The sequence below is a fragment of the Vespula vulgaris genome, chromosome 2 (genome assembly GCF_905475345.1).
Source record: "Vespula vulgaris chromosome 2, iyVesVulg1.1, whole genome shotgun sequence".
Taxonomy (NCBI): domain Eukaryota; kingdom Metazoa; phylum Arthropoda; class Insecta; order Hymenoptera; family Vespidae; genus Vespula; species Vespula vulgaris.
This window is the reverse complement of record NC_066587.1, coordinates 11,720,021-11,732,890: the sequence shown is the minus strand read 5'-3', so window position 1 is coordinate 11,732,890 and position 12,870 is coordinate 11,720,021. Positions and strand designations below refer to the sequence as shown.

General features: G+C 32.2%; 3 protein-coding genes across 5 annotated transcripts; 1 reads left to right on the top strand and 2 right to left on the bottom strand.

Annotated features, from left to right (window-relative positions):
* Positions 1-9: 9 nt before the first annotated feature.
* LOC127061794 (RNA-binding protein 34-like) lies at positions 10-2,978 on the bottom strand. 2 transcript variants are annotated; one of them, XM_050989148.1, is made up of 5 exons: positions 2,836-2,978; positions 1,744-2,610; positions 1,036-1,650; positions 640-962; positions 10-544 (listed from the first exon to the last, which is right to left on the bottom strand). In XM_050989148.1, the coding sequence occupies exons 2-5, from the start codon at positions 2,558-2,560 to the stop codon at positions 344-346; spliced, it is 1,956 nt and encodes a 651-aa protein (XP_050845105.1). In that variant the 5' UTR covers positions 2,561-2,610; positions 2,836-2,978; the 3' UTR covers positions 10-343. The 2 variants fall into 2 exon arrangements, with proteins under 2 accessions (XP_050845105.1, XP_050845104.1); XM_050989147.1 differs by having other exon boundaries at positions 1,036-2,610.
* Positions 2,979-3,516: 538 nt separating this feature from the next.
* Positions 3,517-5,451, top strand: LOC127072889 (splicing factor YJU2). The gene is made up of 4 exons (XM_051013725.1): positions 3,517-3,733; positions 3,819-4,553; positions 4,629-4,968; positions 5,344-5,451. The coding sequence occupies exons 1-3, from the start codon at positions 3,710-3,712 to the stop codon at positions 4,965-4,967; spliced, it is 1,098 nt and encodes a 365-aa protein (XP_050869682.1). The 5' UTR covers positions 3,517-3,709; the 3' UTR covers position 4,968; positions 5,344-5,451.
* LOC127072880 (myosin-10-like) lies at positions 4,974-12,839 on the bottom strand. Of its 2 annotated transcripts, XM_051013710.1 has the most exons (12): positions 11,881-11,998; positions 11,445-11,583; positions 10,929-11,047; positions 9,851-10,078; positions 8,877-9,769; positions 8,653-8,772; positions 7,675-7,787; positions 7,428-7,567; positions 7,175-7,290; positions 6,753-7,104; positions 6,472-6,677; positions 4,974-5,400 (listed from the first exon to the last, which is right to left on the bottom strand). In XM_051013710.1, the coding sequence occupies exons 3-12, from the start codon at positions 10,998-11,000 to the stop codon at positions 5,376-5,378; spliced, it is 2,265 nt and encodes a 754-aa protein (XP_050869667.1). In that variant the 5' UTR covers positions 11,001-11,047; positions 11,445-11,583; positions 11,881-11,998; the 3' UTR covers positions 4,974-5,375. The 2 variants fall into 2 exon arrangements, with proteins under 2 accessions (XP_050869667.1, XP_050869668.1); XM_051013711.1 differs by lacking the exons at positions 11,445-11,583; positions 11,881-11,998 and adding an exon at positions 12,733-12,839.
* Positions 12,840-12,870: the final 31 nt, after the last annotated feature.

Here is a 12,870-nt window from a genome sequence, read left to right as displayed (position 1 = left end):
CTAAAAATATATCATTTGTTTTATATATTTTTATGATTGTAAGATACAACTTTCAAATAGAGATATTACATTCGTAGATATAAATTATTTGTTTCTGAAAAATCTTTTACAAATCAATTAATCATCTTATTATTATTCTCTTTACAAGTTTCAAGGATAAATATTTCCTAGGAACAATATTATAAACTTTGTCTCTCATTAACGATTATATTCGTTGAAAAATTAAAAATTAGTTTATATCGTGTTTAACTTGCAAAAAACTTAAAATTGATAAAAATGTATTACAGAGGATTCTGTATGTTAAAGATATTCTGTACACAAAAGAAGTCGCATAATAATCGAATTAGACTTTCTGTTTTTTGGATTTGGTAGTGAGTATTGCAGCCATTTTCTTTTTCTCTTGTTCCAACTTAGACTTCTTCTTCTTTTTCTTTTCTATGGTAGCTTTCTCTCCTTGAAAAGTGGTAGTATTTTTTACTGAAACATTTGAGATACTGTCTTTCTGTAATTTATTCTTAAGTTTCAATTTCTTTTTATTACTCTCCTGTAACAAAAAAAAAAGAAGATTAAAAAAAAAAGGAAAATAATAAATTAATATATCCTGAGTGCACAAAATGTAACGAATGTAATTAAACTTACTGTTGGAGAAGTTTTATCTGCATCATTAGATTTCAACTTCTTTGATGATTTATTAACTTTGTTATTTACAGAGAGTGATCTTTTATTCGTGTTTCTAAATCTCTGTTTCGGTTTGTCATCTGTAGAATACCGTTTTACCCGTATTTCTCGATTTAGAAGAGTTGATCCATTTAATTCTAACGCTAATGGTACAGAATCTTCACTTTGAAAATTAACATATCCTATTCCTTTTCCTATACCTTTTCTTGTATCTCTGATTAATCGTACAGAATGAATTTCTCCACATTGTTTGAAGTGTTCCCAAACATCATTATCTTTGATTGCTAAATATAATAACAGAGATTAGACAAATACATATTGATATATAAATTTTGAAAATGAATTTATATTACTTACTGAAAGATAAATTTCCTAGAAATACAGCTTTTTTACTGTCTGGCTTCTTCTTCAATTTATCAACAGAGTCTACTCTCAAGTAATTGCCTTTGAATTTTTTTCCATTTAAACTTAATGCTTTTTGAGCCGATGTTGCAGTCTTATATACAACATACATAGTAGTAACATCTATTTTTGGATGTATCTGATTTTTTATAGCAGCTACTTTTTTACTCATCATCAAATCTTTTGGAACTATGCATCTTTCTCGTATACTTTCAATATAACCGAATTGTCTAAATACTTTCTTTATTTCTTCTTTCTTTACAATATTTGGGATATTACTAATATAAACTGTTCTTTTATTTTTTTCAAGTTCTTCAGACTCTGATTCTTCATCACTAATGTCAATATCCTCATCATCTTCATCATCTCCCTTAAAATCTTCATCATTTTCATCATCCACAATACTGTTTGCTAAAAGATCTTTCAAACCAGGAGTAGGCTCTTCATCATCCTCATCTTCGTCGTCGTCGTCATCATCATCATCATCGTCATCATCATCATCATCATCACCATCCTCATCCTCATCTTCTTCATTAAGATTGACATTACCTTTTTTCTTTTTATTTTTAGCTAGAAGTAATGAAATGTTTGTTTCATATTGATATTCATCTGACTTATCACTTTCGTCTTCTTTATAAAGATCGTCAAGGGAATATTCATTACCATCGTCATCATCATCATCGTCGTCGTCGTCGTCATCATCATCATCATCGTCGTCGTCATCCTCATCTTCTTCATCTTTCTTTCTTTTTTCTTCAGATGTATTCATATCTTCAGTTTCATCTTCTTCATAAGAATCACCTAAATAATCATCTTCGTCTTCGTCATCATTATCAGTATCATCGTAATTTTCACTGTCATAGTTATCTTCACTTTCTTCAGTAGAATCAGAATTTTTATTTTTTACTCCTTTAAACATTTGTACTCCTTTATTCTTAATTTCCAATGAAACGGAATTATCTACATCACTATTATATTCATACTCATCATCTTCATTAGATTCTTCATCCTCATTAAAATCAGTATCATCTTCATCTGTATCATCTGCCAAACTTTGTCCAAAGATATCTGGTACTTTATCATTATCATCTTGTGAAACAATACTATCATTTGACAGTATAACATCTTCATTTGTATCATCCAAAGATTCGTCAGATTTATTTTTCTTATACGCTAAATTTTTTTTATCTTTTGAAAATTGTTTATTTGATCTATTTTTATTATTTTGTGAAGAAATATTTTTATTGCCCAGAGATTCTGAATTCTTCTTTTTTAAGCCACTCTTTTGTTTCTGTTTATTACTTAATTGATTTGAATCATTCTCATTATTCTGCATTTTATTTCCATTGATTATGCGTACCTTACCAGTTGGTGTGTTTGCAAATTTATTATTTTTCTTTTTATGGATAGCATTATTTTTAATGACTTTCAAAGGTTTATTAGAAGAATTAGCTTTTGTACTTTGCTTAACTTTAGCCATATTAGATTGTTTTATTGTTTAAGGTACTATACAGATATTATACGTATACACTAAAATAAAAAAAAAATCTATTCAATATATCAGAAATTTTTAACGTATAAATAATATACGTAAAAATATTTCATGAAAAACGATTGTAATTTGAATAATAATTAAGAATGAAGCAGATTACCGAACACACGTGTTTTTAGGAGGGAAATTGTTAATACTTCAAAACAAAAGAAAATAATAAATCTAAACAGTATCCAATATGTGGAATAAATATTTACAATTACCTTAAAGTTTTCTTTCTTACGAGTATAACAACTATTTGTAAAAATTATTATTAATTTTTACTCGTGTTCTCAAGCCGGTAAGATCTTGTTGTAACAGCCAGTATGGATGGTAAACGGTTAATCGGTTATAATTATCATTGTTACCAACTTTTCGATGTATGCAAAGAAAAATATTTTCGAAATATTTAACTAAAGGAGAAATAATTAATCTTTGCCTTTTTATTTATTTCTATCTATAAATATATGAAATCTCGTTAGAAAGAAAAATAAAAAAATAAGAGTAAAAAATCACGAAATTGATAAAATATTCCAAATATAAGTATTTCCTACAAATCGAGTGTATAGGGATTTTATCCAGTAACTTCCACACAAAAGAAAAACGAAATATTTTATGACAAACTCGAATTAATGTACATATTTACTACATAAACAAATAGGACGAAGATATTAAGGAGAAGAATAAACAAATAACAAAATGTTTATAATGAATGTTAAATGACAAACAATTACAAAAAGACTTAAATACGATACAAAGTATTTACAAAGTAACAGTGTTTCTCTCTTATACGATGTACACAAATGATTGGTCCTCGACGCAATCATCGGAGCACGTTGATTGGCTCTTGCAATTCCCTTTGATGTTAACTTAGTTTCAGTGTTTAAACTGTCTCCATAAGTAATTCATAATAGTTCCAAGCAAGACACAGCACATGTGCAGTTTATTTCCACGAAAAATAATTATTTTTTCTGGTGGGGAAAGGGTAGTAGATTAAAAGGTGATAAATAGATAGGTTAAGTTTGCACATTTTATGTAGTTAGTGCTAAATTAAATAATAATTTGTACAATTGTAAGTAGTACACTACAAAAAGAAAAATGTCGGAACGTAAAGTATTAAATGTAAGTATAATATCATAATTAATTTATCCAATTAATCATATATTTACATTGATGTAATGTATGTATTTGTTTTCAAATATTTTAGAAATATTATCCCCCGGATTTTGATCCGTCGAAAATTCCGCGCATGAAATTAGCACGGAATCGACAATATACAGTTCGGTTAATGGCACCTTTCAATATGAGATGTAAAACATGTGGGGAATATATATACAAAGGAAAGAAGTTTAACGCGCGCAAAGAGGATGTCGAAGGCGACGATTACTTAGGGATTCGTATTTATAGATTTTATATAAAATGTACACGATGTCTACAAGAAATATCTTTTAAAACCGATCCAAAAAATACTGACTATGAGATAGAAGCTGGGGCAACGAGGAATTTTATGGCTTTGAAACTAGCAGAAGAACAAGCACAAAGAGAAGAAGATGAGGAAAAAGAAGAAGAAGCTACAAATCCAATGAAGCTTTTGGAGAAAAGGACGCAACAATCTAAACAGGAGTTGGAATTATTAGAATCTTTGGAAGAGTTAAAGGATCTTAATCGTCGTCTATTGCAGGCAATTGATTTTGAAGAAATGTTAGAACAGTTTAACACGCCTAAACAGAGGCTAGAGAAAGAACAAGAAGAGTTAGATGAACAATATATTAAGTCAGTATTTGGCAATAAAAACCAAAAAAGGATTGTTGTAGAAGAAGAAATCGTGGAACTAGACGAAAAAGAAAGTAGTCCTCCTAAAAAAATTTTTAAAACAAAAACGAAAGATAAGGAAAGTGATAGTTTAGATTCAAAAGAGCATTCCTCAGAATCTAAAGAAACTGTAAGTTTATTTATATCTTTTCGTTTTATTAATGTGTTTTAAAGTATAATTAATATGTTCTTTCTTTGTAAACAGATTGATATAAATTTATCGGGACCATCTACAAGTACAAATACTTCTAAAAATACTACTAAAAGTTCAATATTTTTAAAAGATACCAAAGCATCATTTAATAAGAAGAACTTAGTTATTGTTAAAAAGAAAGCAAATTTAGGTGTAAAAACTAATTCGGATACCACTAGTGAGAAAGAAGTTTCAGGAAAGACCGTTGTGTTACCAGAAACGAACTCAAAGAGTGATGAAATTAAAGTTAACAATGATTGTGAAAATACAGTGCCTACATCCAGTAACATTGGAAATGGTCTTTCTTTATTAACAGAATATTCTGACAGTAGTGACAACGACAGTAATTAATGCAAGTAATATAAATTAATTGCATTTTAAATTATGTATTTATTTTATAAGCTTTCCTAATATAAATATATTGTACAAAGATACGTTTGTATAGGTGTATATAGTTATAAATGATTCTGCAGTTAAGAATTTTATCTAATGTAATTTTTGGCGACACAATAAAATTCTCATAGGTAATTAATTTAAATAAATTTTAGAAATGTAAACTACTTCATTATCGATTATATATTTTATGATAGCACTTGTATTTTATAGATAAAATATCTATGCTATCATATCAATTAACAGGAAAAAATTCGTACAATTGCATACAATTTCTTAAATGATATCGAATGATATATGTATTTTTAATTCTTCCAAAATTTTAATTCTACAGAGAGCAAGTAATGGCGACGACAAGAATGTTTCTTACAGGATGCCAAACCCTCTACTCCTAAAACACAAAAACATAATAAATCAGGTAAGTAAAACTAATAGTTGGTCTGTTTCAAAGGCTAGGCACTCTGTAAGGAACAAATCGGTCTTAACGCCAGTGATGGTTTCAGTCAGTTCACATAGAAGGAGTACGTAGCCTATCAAAACAGACCACCCTGGTAATATATAAAATGTATTTTGTAATATGTCTTAATTTTGCAGTGGTACAAGAAAATGAAATTAATCTCAATAAAGTATATTTTAATGTGTTTTTATAGAACGAGAGACTTATCATTAATTACAGAAAATGACGAGAAAATATATTTATATAAAGAATAAACATTTAAACTTGTACAAAAGAGCGATTGTTGCATTACCGAACGGATCATGTAGTCTTAGACGTCAACGTACGAACGGCATCTGACGCGAGGAAGAAGTTTGTTTTGTCGTTTTTAAAGAAGAACGACGAGAGCGATGATTGCGATCGCGATTTGTTCTACTATTAGCGACGTCTACATTTTCACTTGTGTTATGTTTAACGTGGGAATGCGCGGCATTAGAAAATTGCAATTTTTCTTCGAGCGAAGATAGCGAACCACCATACGAGGAGGAACTATTAAATTCAGGTAAATTATTAACGATCTCAAGTTCTGTGGAGTCTAGGAGCCAATTATACAAAGATTCACGTATTTCGTTATTAGGATTCTTTCTGTTCGCGAGCCAGAAAATAGGTTCTTGAAATCGTTGTTCCTCGTGCCGACAACGTTTGCAGATGTAAGTTTTATCCTCGTTAGAAACAAAAAATTCACGAGTTTTTGAATCTGATTTCGAGAAAGGGAAGAATTTCGATTTAGTTTCCTGATTACGAATCAAACTGGAACTACGGGTGTTATGATGATCTTGTCGCACCGTCGACAGTGACCTTGGTGAAGAGTGCAAAGTTAAAGAGCGCTGTAAAGTAGGTGGCATCATAGGACGCAACAACGCTCCTTTGTAATTGTGGGATAATTTTGAAAAGGATCTTTGATCGTGATCGTTCTTGGTCGAGTTGGACTTCGACATCGACAACGAAGAACGTTCCCTAACATACCGCTGATCCTTGTTTTTCTCCTGTAGAGCCAGTTCCAGCTGAGCGATACGATTCTCCAAACGTGTGCGTTGAGCCTGAGCATGATCCTGATGATCCTCCATTTGTTTCACGATTTTCTCCAAGCGCAGTACTTGCATCTGTTTGTTCTCCAAAGTCGCGTACAGTTCTTGTATAGCCTCTGTCTTCGCAACGATTTGCTTGTTGATCTTAATTACGAATCGCAAAATATTATTCGGGTAAACAATATTTTAAATATCTTAATCGATAGAAAATTTGTTTACTTCGTCTATGTCTTTACGATGTTCGTCGTCGTCGTTCGAAGTATCTCTATCTGTGTGCCCTACTTTTCCTTTCAAAAGACTCAATAACTCGTCTCGAACTTTGAGGAATTTACTTTGTTCGCGCATTATACGATCACGTTGTTCGAGCTCAAGTTGCTTCTGTGTAAGAGCCGTTTCCAACTCCGCAGTATGTGCTGTTGTCTCCGCTAAACTATTACGAAGATCGGATATCTGTTGCTGAAGTTCAATAACGTGAGCGTTCACTGCAGCTTTCCCACCCTCTTTTATTTGAACTTGCAAACGATTTTGGATGTCCTGCATTTGTCCCTCCAATAACTTGTTTCGTTTTTGGCTGAAGGTGTTAAAAAAAATTCGTTGAATTCGACGAAAGAAATTAAGAAAAATAGAAGGACCGAACATACAGATTTTCTGTTATTTGTTGGAAGTGATTACGCTTCATCGTGATGTCACGAATTTCCTTAGATTTGATCATAAGTTCAGCAGCCAGTTTATCCTTAGATTCATCCTCCGAGTTATTCTGTTCGAACATGAAATGACGAAAGATCATAGAATGTAGCTCGATTACTGTCTTACCGATAGATTTGATTAATGAATTTGACGATCGCTTTTTTATGGCTTATACGAGGACATGTCCCGAAAGTAGTGCAAACTAACAGCCGCCTGATGCATCACCGCAGTGATTTCTTCTTTCTCCTGTTGTAGCTTTAATATCGTTCCTTTCTGTTCTTCGATTTCTTCTCGTGCTAGTTTTAGGTCGTTGAACAGACGAATCTCGTTTTCCGTATGACTGCCATCTTGCGTAAGAGAAGTTTTTTTCACGTAAAAAGTGATTAAACAAAATATATATATATATATATATATATATATATATATGTATGTATGTGTATTGAAAATAACATACCCGTTATCGCAAAATTTTTACTCTGTTCCAAGAGTTTACACATTTCTTGACTCGTTGCTTCTAATTCCTTGTAACGTTCCTGCATCACGGACAGCTCGTTTTCTGCAGTCTCCCTATTAAAATTCCTGGAGTAATCTCAAAGAATTAAATTTGAAAATACATATTAACGGTATGTGCGATTGGAAGTATGATAGCGAACATCTCACATGTCTGAAAAACATCAGTGTACTGATGTATTGGTAAAGATTCTCGATCGAGCTGGAATTTTATGCATGAAAGATCAAATGAAATAAGTGGCATTATAGTATCAAGGGCTTTGCCCTTATTGATTTAAGCTACTTATGACTTCGGAGAACATAGCGTTATATGTGCACTTATCGGATGGCATGCAGGGTGAACATCATTACTTATCCTTTTTTACTTGATCGATAGTCAAGCTGTGTGTCACGATTTAATATTATTCGACATCTATCTCTTTCCAAATCTGATAACTCTTCTACGAGATATCTGTCAATATCAGGAATGGTAGAAAATCTTCTCGACAAGGTAGACCCGAATTGTTCATCTTACATAAGTGCCCCGTCAGCAACCAAGTAATTCGTTTCCTTCGCGAGAAAATTGCTCGAAGGATTTTCCATCGTGTTCTATTAACTCTTCGTTCATTTGAGATTGAACGATAAGGATAGACCCATTTTTCGAGTCTAGACAACCTAGTTAGCTTCTTTTCTACTGTTTTACAATTTAATTAAATTTGTTATCGATTATATTTATAGCTACGAATACGTACGAATATATAATATAAAGATCGTACAAGGAGAATTTTTCGTAGTAACGTCTCCAGGTTCTCTGATATTGAAGAAAGAAATTAATTTCATTAATTCGTTTTGCGATACGCCTAAGTTTTGGCAAAATTGGCAAATTGGTAAAGTATTTTCGCGCAGCGTGCATACCCAACGAATCTAATGAAACGTCCTTTACCTCTTTTCCTTCTCCTGATTCAATTCGACAATCATGGCATCCATCTGGTCGTTCATGTTTCTCGTGATATTCTCCGCGGTGGTTTCCTTACTGTTCATCGTTTCCTTCAGTTCCATCAGCCTGAAGCAAGCGAAGCGAAGAGAAAGAGACTGTGTAGAGAGAGACTTAGATTGTCAGAGAGTGATCAGAGCGACTGGCTATTCGGTAGAAACAAAGAGAACAACCGTGCTTCGAAGCTGTCCCGCTGTTTTTCCATTTTCGAAACGAGGTTCTCGCTGTTCCTTATCGTTTTCTGCATATCCTTCAAACGCTGCTCCATCGCCTGTTCCTTTACTTTCAGTTGACTCTCGAAAGACTTGTTCTGGGTCTGCAGCTGTTGTATCTTCGTCTCGTCGCAGGCTATTTTGTTCTCCAGATCGCGGATCTTCGTGCGAGCCCTTTGCAATTGGCCTTCGTTTTGTGTACGACGTTCCTTCGTCGCATTGTGCTTCTCTCGTTCAGTCTGAAGTTCTTCCGAAAGTGTGGACAATTGTTCCCGGATATCTTTCTGGTCGTCCAACATGTTATTAAGTTCCTTCATACGCGTACGAGAAATATCGTATTCGTTGTAGAGATTGCAAGTGTCCTTCACGAGTTCCGTAATAGCTTCCAATTGCAAAGACTTCATTTCTTCCAAGCGTGTCTTCAGAGACGTATTGTCGCCTCGATAAGACTCTAAACGCGTTAAAATTTCTGGATTGCTATCTTTTTTGGACTCGTCGGCATTTTCTTCTAAACTTTTCTCCAAAGATACGATTATAAACGTATGTTTTCTCAATGCTTCTTCGCACAGTTCTTGATATCTCTTTGACATTTCTTTTAACTTGTTGTTCAGAGTTATTATGAATTCGCTGTCCATGTTAAGATCATTATTGACGCTAGGAGTATTCACCTTGTTAATCTTCGTTTGTTGCTCATTAGAAACAATTTGTTGAACCTTTGGCTCGGTTGTAGGAATTTTCGACGAGTCGATTTCTATGATCTTAAGTTCCTCCAATTTGCCAGGATCCTTCGCACCATTGAGTATCATCTTGTCACGCAACTGAGATATATCCTCGTATAAATCTTGAGTAGTTTTCTGATACAAACAAAAGACAGGTTGATGACGTTAAATGACTTTTTTGGTTCTTGACAAAGAAACTTATGAAATAATTCTTACTTGTTTCTGCACGAGCTGTCTCTTAAGCAACACGAAACGTTTCTTTTTTACATAGTATTGATTCTCGAGATCGCGTGCTTGCTTCGCCATTGTTATCGAATTGAGAGGCTTTTTATTCGTTACTTTCATAGTCGAACGACGAGATGAATTAGTTGGTGTTTCGCTAGTAGAGTCTCCTAAAGCAATTTGTTGTTGTTGTTGTTGTTGTTGTTCACTGGCGGGATTCTCCTGATGAGATAATAAGAATATTTGTGAGAGAAGACAATTGCATTTTATTTATGAAAAAACGAAATCAGCTCGACAATTAGATCATTACATTAGTACATTTAGACTGATTAAGAACAGACAATTCTTTTTATTTCTTTTCGCATGTAATTTATTTTATTAATACAAAATCATTAAAATCGTTAATGCGCTTAACTTTGAAGGAAAAAGAAGCTTTTAAAATACATATATTAAAATATCAATCCTTCATGAAATCAATTTTTAATATTTGATACAAATATAATACAAAAATATGAGTGATCGAATTTACCATGCGATTTTTTATTAAAAATTTCAATAGTTCTTTAGCAATTAAATCTATCTGTCGCTCTTAACAAATTTTCGTATGCTAATATCTAAGAGTAAGACTAAATAATAATATGAGAAATAATCGTGCTAAATTTCAGTGAAAACGCTTCGATAGTTTTTAAAGTATCATTGGTACTGATTTAAAAAATATAGTTGTGAGAAAAAGTTACTTTAAGATACATGAACTTGGTGAGATACTTTGAAATTTTCTGATACAATTTTCAAAGAATATTCTTAAAGGATAATGCATACATAAAAATATTTTGGAAAAATCGAACTTTTTAAACTTTCTGAATGCATAGAACCCCTTAAGACGTATCCATGTCAATTTTTATATACTTTAGTACATATACATACTTTTAGAAACTACAAAAACCTCTTCAGAAAGGTAAACAAAAAAAAGAGCTCTTTTTTACGATAATCGAAGGTTCGTTTATCTCGCCTGCGTTTGATCGATCGCATATATATAAAAAAGATCATGTATCATCGTTAAAAAGTGACGTACCTGCTGGATAGGTGAACTTTTATTTTTATTTTCCACCGTGGACGGTGAATTTTTCTCGACAGCCATTGCCATTATGCCTGTTCTTCGGTTGCCAATGGCTCGTTACTCTTCTGCACTTTCTATGCGATATAGAAATTTGCAAATTATATCTCATTTATCTATATCTCTCTTCACGATGAGAACGTAGACAAAGGAGACAAAGAGACACGATAGCTCGACTATCGTGTACTTTAACAGCTAATTGCAATCTCATTATCTTTACTAATTATCATCGTATCTCTTTTCTTGTAAAATGTCTTGCATATATATATATATATATATATATATATATATATATATATATGCAAGACATTTTATATATATTTTATAAAGTGATATATATATATATATATATATGAGTGTGTGTGTGTATATACCGTATATTTATATATATATACATATCTTACGTCTCTCTCTCTCTATATATATATATTTATATATATATATTTATATATATATATTTATATACATAAATACCTAGTAAATCCACAATGGCCCAGCTTGTCTCTCTTTCGCTCTTTCTCGACTTTTATTACATAGTAGCATCACGTAATGGTACCTGGCGTTATTACGAATTCAAGGAGTCAGAAATCGGACAGGGTGATCAGTAAGGAATCTGAAATTTTTACGTCAATACGTAGAATTTTTTCTTATAACCTTTCGACTCATTGATCGTGAAAAAAATTGTATGATCTATTTGTTTGAATTATTCATTCGTTGATGCAAAATGTGTGCATGAGAAACATATGCATATTTAATGGAGATACAATTTTGCGTCAGAAATTTGGATTTTAGGATCGCGTCAATGTAAAACAGATTGGAGAGAGAGTTACGATCGCTGTTACGTCTTTATTTTCCAGTCGAGAAAAAAAAAGAAAAGAAAAATTCTTTGTTTTTCTTAACACAGACTTACCGTTGGTGGTTGCACGCGTGCCGAACTCACACTCGACATACTCGAAGTAGTTCGCTGCACACTTATGTCCCCTTTCGATTTAGAAATTTAGTAATGACGTTACAATGGCGCAGAGTGATTTAATTTGACACGTCGCTCGTGGAACATGAAAATTAGAGAAAAGACAGACGTCGTCGCTATAGGCAACGTGATTGCCGATCGAGTTTTACCCTGAAAATGCATCCTTTCTCGATTTTATCGTACTAACGAAACTTGACGTAAATTTTATGATTTCTCTGTCTCTGTCTTTCTCTCTCTCTCTCTCTTTCTTTTATTGTTTGGAAAAGGAATATATATAATATATTAGAACGAGATTGATATAAATTTTTTAAAAATGACCTCGGTTCTCTTATCAATTTTATTTGAAGAAATAATTGCAGTCTAAATAATTAGATTGCTCCTAAATTATTATCTACATAGATTTCGTATATATATATACACACACACATACACGTACATATATATTTATATAAATATACATCTATATATATATATAAAATATATATATAAAATATATATATACATATGAAATCGTTTCGACTATATATGCATATATTATATAAAATGTTAAAAAAAGAGATACAGCAATAAAATATATATATATATATATTTTGCAAAAAAAAATATATATATCTACACATACAATTTTCTTTCACGAATAAAAAAAAAAATATTCTCAATTCATCTGCCCCCTCTATAATATGATTATAACTTGCTTTAAAGTTGGCAAATGACCAGAGTCGATGATCGGTAGTATATCTTTGATTTAAAAATAAAATCCGTGGAATCTTCTGGACAAAGTCATATATTTACCGTCGACTGAGAAGCGTTCACGAATCATAAAAAATGTTCTAGCATGGTCTGGTTAGGTTGACGCTGGTTCATGTACCGTTCTGGGGGAGAAATTCCCTTCGGGACGTCGGTGCCGTCGAGTTTTCGTTGCCGTCAGTT